At 38.8% G+C, this 13,196-nt stretch overlaps 1 protein-coding gene across 1 annotated transcript; it reads right to left on the bottom strand.

Annotated features, from left to right (window-relative positions):
• Window positions 1-3,851: 3,851 nt before the first annotated feature.
• LOC140277943 (probable phosphatase phospho1) lies at window positions 3,852-9,957 on the bottom strand. Its single transcript, XM_072372796.1, has 2 exons — window positions 9,853-9,957; window positions 3,852-7,535 (listed from the first exon to the last, which is right to left on the bottom strand). The coding sequence occupies exon 2, from the start codon at window positions 7,513-7,515 to the stop codon at window positions 6,736-6,738; it is 780 nt and encodes a 259-aa protein (XP_072228897.1). The 5' UTR covers window positions 7,516-7,535; window positions 9,853-9,957; the 3' UTR covers window positions 3,852-6,735.
• Window positions 9,958-13,196: the final 3,239 nt, after the last annotated feature.

Below are 13,196 nucleotides of genomic sequence, written 5' to 3' on the forward strand. Positions count from 1 at the left end.
AGAAAATGAAATATCAAGAGGCAGTTTTACTATTTGACATTGTAGTACAAATCTATCTACTGAATATATATATGTATATCATATATATCATTATGGATTTAGGATTTAGGATTAAATACAGACAAAGTGTGTCCTCCAGATCATTCAATCCAACACCTTCTTTTCTCAGTGCATCACTGGCTTTGTGTCACCTGCTACAGTTTCTGTACGTGAATGCCTAAGAAAAGTGACTTTGAAATACTAGTCTTACCACTTGGAACATTACACAGCCACATATTTTCACTGTACTGTCACTGTGGCATCTTGCCCCTCAACTTTGCCTTTATATCCTCATGAAAGATGATGTTAATCTAGTGATGAGGGATGAGTCACTGTCTGTTTTTCCAGAAAAGTGATGGACAGCATTCAAGTATTCAGTGCAGCAGAGCATGTAAAAAACTGTCTTCACGATAACCTACAGCATTTGTGTAGAACAAAAAGCTTTATTGCAACCTTGCTGGTTTTCTCCAGTCATAGAAGGAGTTGGTAAGGACTTTATGAAAAGCGCAAAGACGAGTGTGTTCAAACACATATTATGTATTTAAAACAGGAGTCTGTTTCATCTTCTTCCATTGAACTTGGCTTTTTGTGATACTTTTTCGGGCTTGTTTGAACACCCCTTTCATACCCCTTAAGCTTCCTTAAAGGTGTGCCAAATACATTCTTTACATAAATGTTTTTTATGCAACTTTATGCAAGAAAAACAAGTGTATGATATGTAAAAAAAATATGAAAAAATGAAAGCAGTTTAGCTCTAATAAATTATATAATTTTGCTGCAACATAAAATTTATGGAAACAAGGACCTTGATATTGTGGATGCTTTAGTCAGGTGCTTCCTTGATAGTACATTTTGCTACTGAAGCATCTGGTTCTTATAATCTAATCCTTGCTGTAATTTATCACATCACGCATTCCATGGCATTTTGTCAATTTCCCTCACTCTCATAACTTCAGTGAACAATTCTTGCATTCATGAGGGCTTCACAATGCAGGGAGGTTTATTCCATCATATTAAACATCCTCAAGGATATGCAGATAAAATCCAAGCATTGTTTCTGCAGCTGATGACTCGCAAGTGGAGGAATTCTGTTCTATCTCCACAGCTCATCTCAAGGACGTGAGATAAAAGACAGCTCAGACAGGCCACACTTCTCTCTCCTTTCCATCTCCATGTGTTTTTTTCTGCCACTCAAAACTATTAAGCTTGACTTTTGGCTGGCATTGCATTCTAAACTATCACCAGAGGAATGAAACAGAGAGAAGTAGGAAAAAACAACCCTAATCAGCCTGATAGCATTTTGGCATAAGAAGGCTCCCGTCCTAATTCAGAATGACCTCCGACAAGGCTGAAGTCCCTTAACTGAATTATCTTTCACCTCGGAAGCAGTAATTGAATGGAGGGGAATCAATGAGGTTATCCATAAATGCAATCATCAGACAGCGCTGGCAAATTAATGCATTTCAACAGTTGAGTGTCCCCTGTTATTGGTGGGAGGAAGGGCTGTATCAGCTGGTTTCTGGATATTGACTGCGAGACACAAAGCTCAAATACGATTCGTCATCATTCCCCACAGATTGATTTTAAAAGGATTTTCTCTCCATCTACTTACCTCGGGAGGTTATTGCAATTTATGTTTTGTCCATTTAACACTAATAAAACCCAGCATGTGTTCTATTGCCAGGCTTTAAAGGGAACTAAACTGAAGGATCAAATCTGGTAGGATCAGCAGGGAGTTGGAAAAGTTCAGAGCAAACAGAAATGTTCATCAAGCAGTGATAGCTGAATCATATTTGAAAAAAAATAAGAGGACAACATAGCACTAAAACCGGAGTGAGTTTGTGCTAACAGTCAGCTTTTTGCTGGTGTCGTTATTATCTGGGGCGTGGACTGATGACTATACAGTCATATACAATATATCATTACATGGCAACAATGGCATGGGATCACCCTGCAAGGGAGAGAGTGTCAGATTAGATCAGCGTAGCAAACAGATTTGGAGAGAGAACAAAGCTGAGGAGATTCAGTGCGAAGACAAATCACATGATTTTCTTTGAGAAAAAAGGCCGTGCAGGGAAAAATTAAATATGGGTCAAATGCAACAACCAGATCTTGGCAGGGTGAATGGACACAGAACAGGCTCAATTGCATGCTGGTAAGAAAGCTGAGTTAACAAATGACTTGGGTGACCTCAGCAGTGTAACTTACATGATGACACAGGGCACCACAAGCCGTCTCTGTCATGAAAGCCTTAAGCCTTTGCTGTCGTTTTCAGTGAGAGAGGGATATTCTGCTCATTCTAATGTTGTCACTCTGTTTTCTTATCAATTCGGTGAAACAACACCCTCTAAGCTGAAAGATGGATATGTTCTATAAACTGACCAAAGTCCCTCTCACTCAGGAAACTCTGGAGTAGTGTTGAGTAAGATGTGTGGGTTTGGTGCCATCTCCAGGCCAAGCTATGTAAAGAGCAGTTGAGCGCCGCATACTGTAAAGGGATTTCCAACCGATTTGGTTTGTTACTCCTGAAAACCAAATTGTGAATCATCTCCACTACATGTACACATTTCTAAGTGGGCTTCGCTTTCATATTCTATACAATCATAGCTGAGTTTTTCCAACAGGTCAATCGATTGGCAGTGAAAGACTTTTAATTCACAGCAGCATTCTGAGGATTTCCTGAAACACAACACATGTAGATTACCATAAGGAAATGTCCATATAATGCAGCAAAAAATCATTTTAACACTGTATTTAACTGAAGAAAGTGCAAAGACAGCAAATCCAATGTCAACGCTGAGAATCTACTTTAAATGAATAAACTCATGTATACATTCTTGCAAAAATGTGTGCAATCAAAAGAAAAAGAATACAATTACTAAGTAATTTTATTCTCTGCCTTTACAAAATCAGGGTGCAGTTATGCAAAGAGAAAAAAAACTAAGCTGGATAAGCTGGCAGGTTGCTTTGGCTGGTTTGATCAGTTGCAGCCATGGAGTCATTAAGAGTTATAAAGTGTCTAAACACAAAACCTTATCAAATATATTCATCTGGAACTCAGATAGTGCCTGTAAATAATAGCTAGATGTCACAAACATTTCTTTTATCTCACGCTCCAACTCCTCAGCATCATTCCCTTTTTTCGTTGCCGTCAAAGCTCATGCAGCCATGCATGTGTCATCTGCCCTCTGTCTGCCCTGCCTCCACTCTCTTGTTAGCATTCTCCTCAGCTTTTCATCTGATCCTGCACTTCTGCTTTCACTTTGACTGTAAGCTGGCTGAAGATCTGCAAGTTGACAAATTGGTTGAGATGACTCCTCTAACTTTAGGTCTCCTCTGTCCTCCGCTTCTGTCTCTGCTGTGAAAGTAACTTGTCATCTGAGAAGAAAGATTCTTCCCCTAGAGCCCCCACCCCTTCTTCTACTTTATGTATCAGCAATTTATCTCTCTAAAGAAGAACTTAGAATAAATAATATATGTTACAATCATTTTTTCAAGCGATGTCAAGAATAAACTGTCCCTTTCCTACAATAAAACTGTAATAATCAATAACAGAATATTCATTTGCTTAATTTGGACTGAACTTTGGGTAGTTTCAGTAGCTACGATGGCTCTCTTACAACAGCGATTATCAGAATTGTTGTTCCATAAGACTCAAATAAATACTAAGTAGCAGGTAATAAAGAATTTGTAAGCATTCTTCTTAAAGATAACTAACTGATGAGCTACATTGATTTTAATTCATCTTTAAAGTATGGTTCCTCTTAATATTACTTTTGGGTCTCAGAAAGAAAGCACCAAGCATAACCATTTAATCACATAATGGCTTTATATTCCCGTTACATTAATGCATTTACATCAGACTTTTGATTAAACACACAAAGAGCCACAGTGTGAATGCACCACAAAAAGGGAAAAGATCAGTTTAGAACACGTAAGTTTATTCAGTTGTCTTAATAATGATTAAAGTTTTACTAAAACAGTGTGATTTTGTGATCTGGGGTCAGTTTGCATCCCTGAAAATGTCAAGTTTCACTTGATGTTTAACCTCTCTTTTAATATCAAGTATCTAGCATTTAATTATTGCACAAACCTACAGTTTCACACACGTAAGCTAAACTGTCACATTTCCAACAACTATTGAAAATGAAATGGAAGAAAGCTCACAGACTTTTAGTGTCCTAATCACAAAGCATAGATGGATTAGATGTTGATCTCAAAGAATTTCAGGGTCTTGCTGTAGCTGCGTCAGTTAAATCTCCTGAGCAACTACCTTTTCTGTCACAGATGAAACTATTTGTTCTTAGAACAGAAAATGTGACGGTGCAAATGAACATATATTCATACATCAGCTTAGCTTGCTTTTCTTCTCTACTCCCTGAGAAACTAAAACACTGGCTAGAGGACATTTTCACTTACAGAGCGGTATGTTGTTTGCTAAGGCTATATTATCAGTTAACAAACACACAAGCTAACTGTTTCTTTTACTGCTTTCAGTCAGCATTCAATTGTTCCTATTGATATCTGTATTGGTTTGATGGTGGTAGAAACCTCTTGCCTGAAGCAACAATCAATCAATTCCCAAAAAATGTTGGTCTGCCTTGTAAAATGTAGAAATAAACTGAATGGAATGATTTGCAAATCTCAAAAAACAATATTTCGTTCGCGATATAACACAGGAAACATATCAAATCTTAAAAGTGAGACATTTTAATTTTCAAGAAAATTCTTTGCTCATCTTGACTTGACGGCAGCAGCACGCCTCAAAAAAGTTGGAACGGGGGCAACAAAAGCCTACTAAAAAGAAACAGCTGGAGCAACATGTTGCAACTAATTAGGTTACTTGGCAGTATGTCAGTAACAAAGAGAGCACCTCAAAGAGGCCGAGTCTCTCAGAAGTGAACGATGAGCAGAAGTCAATCTGCAAAAACGTGAAGCAAAAATGTGAAGAAAATTCAGAATAATGTTCCTCAGCGTAATAGTGTAAAGATACTGAATATTCCATTTGGAGACTTAAGGGACACTGTGGAAAATCAATATTGTATGCCAGTAATCTTTGGACCAACAGACACCTCTGCATTAAAAACAGGCATGATTCTGTCATGGCACCACAGGATGGGCTCAGAACCACGCCATCCACAACTGCACCTTAACACTTTATAATAAAAACACGGATGTATGTGAACAGATACAGAAACGCAGCCTTCTTCTCTGGGCAAAAGCTCATTTAAAATGGACAGAGAAACTTGAAACCTTTTTTTGAAAATCTATTCTGTCTATTACACAGCTTGGCTTTGTAGTAGAGGAGCCCAGATGTTTACAGACTGTTGTTAAAAAAAGAGGGGGTGCCACACAATAATAAACACGCCTCTGTCCCAACGTTTTTGAGAATTGTTGCTGCCATAAAGATGTTTGATTTGAAAATGTTTCGTGTTCAACATTCAGTGCGTTTTCTGTGTTTCCTTTTTGAAGAAATGATGGGTTTATGACACTGTTGTGTTTCCATGACATTTTACACAGCATCCCAGCTTTTTTGGAATTAGAGTTGTTCTTGAAAGTATCAGCGGGCTGCAGAAAATCAACAAGTTCAATATTATTAGTAATACGGTGGAAAAATTAAAATGAAACCCTGTAGCACAAGATTCCAGTGTTCTAAATTTGAACATAATTCTAAAATACTAAAAATAGACCTCTAATCATATCTTCAAATATAATTTTCCTTCCTTGTCTTGGAGTTGTAAAGACAAAATGAGGTCACGTGTTGAGTTTATAATGCCAGTAATTCAAAAAGCAAAAAACCCACACAGTGCTGTTGCTTACCTGGAATACATTTAGACATAATGCAGGTGCTGGACTCGTAAGAGAATATAAACATTCGCTGTAAGTTTTACTGGAGTTTAAGTTCAGCAAGAGTTAGCTGCTGACTAAACACACAAACTTTAAAATCTAAACTTTGAACTCTGCTATACAGTTGCTTTGTTGGCTATGGTGTTGGACGAAAAGGCAGATGCATGGCTTCAGCGTTTCTGTTGCATTTCATGCTGGTGTAGATTACTGTTGTATAATCAATCCTTGGATTAGGTATCAGGTAGTGTGCCGGAGTCTCTGCCACTTTATCCCTGTTCTATGCCGTCCTTTTCTCTGCCTGACACAACATATGTGGTCTTTTGTCCCAGATAGCGGGGTAACACTTGACAATAAGCTCCATCATCGAGGCCTTTGATGAAGTGCTGAAGCGAATTAGTTTTGAGCTACACTTAGAATAGTTGTTATACAAATTTTCTCTGCCAACATTTCTCACGAGATGAAATACTGATATTTTCACATGTAAATTCACACTCAAGGGGGCGGTTTGTTAACTGAGGTGATTTAAGTTAACTCCAGAGCACGCCACATCGCTTTGGTTAAAATGTTATCTGAAGTTTCTAAGAACCGGAGTGTAGTGACTGATAGATGGTAATGATAATCTTAACCTCCGAGCGATTTCATCTGAATTCAAATGGTTGTTCTAATGCTGCATACAACATTAAATACAGTTTTAAATAAGGTTTGAAGGATCAGTCCTATTGGTTAGCTATATCTTTATAAATTGTGCCAATTGTAGCTGGACTAAAATCAATACACATGGGGTTGGTGCACCATTTCTGTTTTTCCCTTCCTCTTTCACTCCTTTGTGTATGCAGAGACACATAGTTTTCAACTCTCCTCCATCATTTTTTTCAGGCAGTCCACTATGTCCTCTCCGCTGACCCATGGAACGATGTTTGCCTTGACCTTGGGGGACTGTGACTGCTGCATCTCCACCAGCAGCGTGTGCATGGGGTAGTCCCTCCTGGGGAAGGCTGTGTCCTCAGGTCCCAGGGCCTGACAGGGACACACATCATTGGACCCATCTCCGATGTAAAACACCCTGGTGAATGGAGTGCCACCGCGCTCCTTCTGCCGGTCCACCAAATACTCTCGAATAATCGCCTGCTTACACATGTTGACTGGGCAACGGGAGCATGAATGCGAGTGGAAAGGTTGAAGCACAAGCCGACCGGTGGCATCAAAGCTGCCTGGGTTAGTGAAAATCTTCCTGAAAAGGGGACGCAGCCCAGCATGCTCCAGCCACGTTTCAATAAAAAACATGTTGGCATCTGATACCACCACAAGCTCAAAGTCTTGCTGGTGGTTCTGCAGAAACTGGAGGAGGTTCAAGAGGCCAGGACTGGGTAGGATCTTTTTCACCGCTGAATGGATGGATTCTTCAGATACACCTTGGTCTGCCATATAGGTCAAGATCTTCTGACTGAACTCACTGTAGTGACCTTCCCGGTAGGTGTCTGTCAGCCAGGTAGGGAGTTGCTGGCCTGGCAGAACCCGCACCACAGCATCGTCACTGCTTTCACAGATGATGGTCTCATCGAAGTCAAACAACACCAAAAAGCGCTGCTCCTGCTGCGCTGCATGGGTTGAGTTTGATGGAGCTGTCATCTTTGCTGTGTGGTCCCTTTCTGGAAAAAAGAGATGGGAAGAATGAAATTGTCAGAAAGTTTCTTTTTTTCTTTGACAAAGACAAAGGATCTCAAGAGGCACGCTGTTTTATTCCAGTCCATTCTGGAAATAAAGCAAGATGCCAAAATTAACAACACTTCAATCACACTGTGTCCAGAGCTGGAGAGAAATTAAGATGCCTAAATACTCCAGGGGAAAGTGTTTACAATGAGACAAAGCATAAACAGGAAGGCATAAACAGGAGGCTCATTACACTTAATGGGAAAAAAACAGCCTCCAAGTAGGACAGGCACAAACGTCACTGTACATTATATTCAAATAACTGCAGCAGCCTCTAAACCTCATAGCTATTTTCCACTCAGACATTCTTACATTCCTTTAGAGATACTTAGTTAGACATGCCAGAGGTTGGAACCATGCCGGTCACTTATTTATCAAGCAGATATGTCTATAGCTAAAGACCTTGCCTTTTGCAGGCATGCTATAACTTGAGTGAAGTGAGTAGTGATTTTGTCTCAACATATCTCTTCCACAAATGAGGCAAATCTGCGGCACTTAGCAAAATTAGCAATGGTAGAATGTAAATCTATCTAAACGTTGCACAGTTTTGTTAAATCTGAAGCATATTCTTTATCTAAGATAACAATATTTATCTTTGATGTTTGTTTTATCCTATGAAAAGTATCAGAAAAATTAAACCACAACAGAGGAAAATAATAAAAGACCAATATATCATTTCTACTCCGTTTCTGTCAGTCCTTAACAGAGGCCACAGGCCATTTTCACACCTAATATTTTCGACATGTCATAACAGGCAAAGATCCTTAGAATCAAGGGCTGCAATACACCTAAAAGATGTCGCACTCTTGTGTAAGTTGACTCACTGTCATAAGTTATTGGGACACGGGAACTGCACGACTCCACCAGTGACACATCAAAATTTCAGTTTGAGCAGCTGTACAGGAAACTACGACACAATAAACTTCAACCATCTGGCCAAGAAACAACGTCAGCATTCCTGAAAAGTCATTTCTTTTACGTTTTTGCTATTTTGTGGGTCCTCAAAACAGAAAAAAATACAATAATCTAATATAAATGTTATGGCTGGCATTGGTTGCACAAATAGTCCATAGAGCTGAACTAAATTTAAAAGCCACTCACTAGCATAATTAATGGAAAAACTTGGCTGCTGTTGTTTTAGCATTTTAGGTGATTATACTTAAATATTTATAGAGTCAAATGCTGGCTTTTGCTGAACTTTTGACATTGTGACATGACTTGCATAAGTTAGGATATGAGTGCTTTCTCCAACTCTGAATACAAATGGGATTGAGAAATCAGTGTAGTCGACGTACAAAATGATGTGGAAACGGGTGACAAATGAAGGAAAAAGACAACATTTGTCATAGATCACCATACGCCCCCAGAACAGTGTTAGTGCATCTTGACATCGATTCTGCAAGCTTACAGTACACCCCCCCTACATTAAGACCCATTGATAGAGGTATTGTTCTCCTTGTTGTGGCGACTTCTCCTATCAGGATATAAATTTCTCATCATAGAACAGAACTGATGACTCAGATACACTCTGTACTAATTTGCAGAGATCCAAACAATGCCCCCACGGTCTGGCAAAGCAACCAGATTCCCTAACTGGAGAGTTGAAGGTTCAGATTTTTTTTCGAAGTTGCCGCCTGCCAACAGGCATTACTCAGAATAATGTGGTGCAATATAATGCATAGCTGAGAGGATAACTGATAGGGAATATGGGCTTTAAACCCAGCATGAGATTAGGATTTATGTAGGTCACGTGTGCCACTATCTAGCTTTTCATGTTTATCTAATCAGTCTACCTATCAGTGTAGACGAGAGCACTGGGTTTATTATCACCGTTGAGAACGGAATTGAACACCAAAATGTCTGAACTACTTATGTAACACAAAGTCAAACAACTTGACTTAACGCGTGAACATATTGTCAGCCCACAGCAGACCGGCTCAGTCACCTGCAGTGTGGCTGCAGTCTGTGGTTGTGCCAAGTCGGCGCAGGAGCGTCTTCTTAAGGAGCAGCTACTATATTATTAACAGAGTATATTCACACACTAAGCTATCTAATTTTAAACCCTGTGTCTATTCCCGTATGAGAGGTTACCGCTGAAAGTCATCGGCGCGTCTCGGTTAGAAGTCATTAGTCATACTGTCCGGGTACAGTAGATGTGTCCAAGGAGCACGGAATTCAAAGGCAAATTTAAACACTAAAACGATACACAGGGATTAAAGTGGAATAAAACAGGGGGTGGGGAAAAACCAGGCCTACCGGTGCTGGTGGGCTAGATGCCCGACTTCGGCAACCTCATCCAAGTGACGCGGTAAGATTTTTTAAAGGAGACTCCCAAAGCACTGCAAGGGTATTACTATTTATATCAGCTCTGTCATGTCAGCTGGTGTAAACACAGAACGTCCGCCTTGATATTATAAAATAAAAGCCCCAGAGTATTTTTTATTTTTTTAGCCAGGTAAGACAGTAAAAATGTTGAGCTTTGTTGAGGTAAAAATGAATAAACAGTTAACGTGTCACTGAAGAAATAATTTAAATCGCTTATCGAATAAAGATAAACAAAACAAACAGCTCGTTGTATACATGCTGCTATAAATAACTCACATTTAATTTGTAGTAATTGTACGGTCACCGTACTTTCAGCCTTTATCATTTCAGACGTTTCAGATTCCAGCACAGCATGTACAGCTTTATGCTTATGTTAAATCTCCACCACAGCTCATAAATTCTGTATGCAGGAACAGTTGTTACTTTTATCTCTTGGAAGATGCCTGCATTCATTAACCACTATTGAGCCCAGCCATCAGAGAGCAGCTCCCAGGAGCATCGAGCCGATATCAAAGTGAAAATGTCCAAAGGCCACCTTTATATGAAATGTAGACTAAATTCATAGCATATATACGTGTAAGTAAAACAGAAATAACTGACTCAAATTAAGTTAAATTGATTAAGTGGCAGGCCAAACATGAACTTGCTTTAATTTGTGCTTACAGATTGCTGAGGGAACACAAGACAAACTAAGCTTTGTTTTGTAAAATCGAAATATGACAGTATTTTTGGGGGAGTTGCATTTCTAATTCACCTGGGGTTTGATAGCATTTAAGATGTACCTTGTAATTCTGGGAATGTGATGATATTAGCAAGCCCAGTTTCCTAAACATACTTTTCATAGTCAACAGATTACAAGATTCATATTCATTGCAGTTACTTCATGGCCTGTGAAATGTGTGTGAGAGATATTTTGCTTTGTGTGTCCAGTCCTCTTTAGAGTTATGCCTCCACAGGCCTTGTAATTTGACACCGTAAGTCAATACAAGTCATGTACTGTAAATATGCCATATTGTACTGCACTGCTGAACTTGTCCTCAAAGTACATGGTTGTTTTACAACAGTACTAACGGACCTTTTGATAACCAACCATCAAAGAGCCTACCCCAAAAAAATGGTTCTTACCTTGGGGTGGAAATACTAAAACTAAAGGAAGGCAATTCTGTTGATTTGAGCCAGCAGACGCTACAAGTGTGGGACGATCATTTGCTGCAGCTTAGCGTTTGAGAGAGTGCAGAGTAATGCTGCTGGACAAAGGGCTGGGCAAACTCTTAGTGTGGCAAGAACAAGATAACAACCAAGAGTCATTTCTTTCTGCTAATAAAGAGATAAGAAGGGAGAAGAAGCGCAACGTTACTTCTGACCTCTTAGCTCTACATAAACCTACTGTGCTCCTTGTGCAGTGTTCAGTAACTCATAAATCAATGGAATCCTAAATATATCATATTTAGACCACAACCTTTTATTACTTATTTAGATAGCACAAGAAGGGTGTGACTTAAATTCATCACTTTATCCTAAATAAAACTGAATAAGTTAGAGTGCGTTTCTGTATTTTCTGTCCATATGATGCAATGCTGGAATAAAATAATTATGGCTACCAGTCAAATGTTGTCTGACCAAGAGTCCAAATCCCAAACTTATTTGGCCAAAAGTAGATAATATTCATAAGCCTAGCTCAATCAATTATTGCTTCACGTCTACTTTTAAGGATATACTCACAATGTCTTTTGAGAATGATAATACACATTTGTGTACACACGAGGACCTCTGCTGGTGGTGGCGTATGTTCAAATACGATGTTCAGTTAAATGAAAAGCATTTCCAGTTCCACTTTAGTGACATTTCTTATTAAAAGAATGTTCTCCAAACAAAATGTTACAGTTACTTCATACTTTTCATGATTTATTAAACCAATCTTCATTAAGTTTTGTGGATCGTTGTAAACGCTGAAAAAATAATAGGGAAATGTGGGTTTCAATGGTCTTTCTCATTGCCAAGGAAAATTTAGACAAACTTGGATATCCTTTGTCTTCATTAAAACAAGATAAAATGTTCATTCTAATGTGTGCATCATCCCAAATTAAATACTGATATAATTAATGGAAATATAATTCATTATCGTAGTTTAAAAAAACTGCTGTGGTTAAAAAGTAGTTAAGGTGGCACAAACATTATTACCACATGAATAAGCGAGTTTATACAGCTAACAGCATCTCTCCAGAAATGAAAAACCAAATTCATGGCAGAACTGTTGCACTTTTTGTTCCCACTTTATTGTACAAGAGGCTGGTGAGTGAAATCACTGAGATCCTTAACAAAATTTAGAAAGCTTGTTGAGACTAGTTGAAAAATACATAATTGTTTATGCTACAGATGATTAGCAAATAGCACAACCTGTTTTTATTCTTAAAAGATCACACTCTTAGCATGAACTTAATAACAAACTGAAAAGTACTACCATTATTATTTTGTTTAAAAAAACCCACCCACCAATCCCTGTAGTATGGAAATCCTTTACATTATTTGCAGTGATATGGAGGCTTACCTTGTGTAGTCGGCAACTAGCAAACCTCTGTTTCCATAGAAACAAGATTTGTTTGTCTTTGAGAAGAACTTTTGTTGTGGATCACAAGGACAAAGCTGAGTTTTGACCCATGTGATGCCACATCATTTTTTTTTTATCAAATCACATTTGATTATTTTTCAAGTTGAGATGTGCAATAAGAACATTGAGTATATATTTTTTCCAATTTGTTTAATCAAAAATTGGCTTTAGGAACGATTCTAATGCCTCCTGGATTTCAGATGATATGGGTAGACAGACAGAGACTGCAGACGGGACGGTAACATTAAAAGAGGTATTGCAGTGCTTGTCAACAACAGATGGTCTAATCCTGGGCCTGTCACTGAAAAGGAGGATGCTGAACTGTTGGCTGGGAATTTCTGTATAGGTTGTCTGCCAAGAGAGCTCAACTGTGTTTTCTGCAGATACCGTGTCTGACATCATCAGCTAAGTTATTACCAAGCCACAAAAGCACCCCAATCCAGTTAATCTAGTCAGTGCAGTGGTGAGTTTCAAGCCGTTTCAGTGGGTTGTGGCCTCTTCTGTGTGGTCTTCTTAGAGCACATACAAGAGATCGGCGTGGCCATCCGGAAGTGGTTTAAAATACAGTACGACTGACATCTGCTAGGCGTGTCAGACTTTAAAAAAACAGAATTTTTCATGATATACTAATTCAATTTAGTATAGCTAATTTAATTTTAGCTCAGTT

The sequence above is a fragment of the Leuresthes tenuis genome, unplaced genomic scaffold, assembly GCF_036924035.1.
Source record: "Leuresthes tenuis unplaced genomic scaffold, fLeuTen1.0.hap1 SCAF_20, whole genome shotgun sequence".
In the NCBI taxonomy this organism is placed as follows: Eukaryota; Metazoa; Chordata; class Actinopteri; order Atheriniformes; family Atherinopsidae; genus Leuresthes; species Leuresthes tenuis.

Bases quoted from the DNA above. Each gene is read 5' to 3' on its own strand.
- LOC140277943 (XM_072372796.1), bottom strand. From the start codon at position 7,515: ATGACAGCTCCATCAAACTCAACCCATGCAGCGCAGCAGGAGCAGCGC.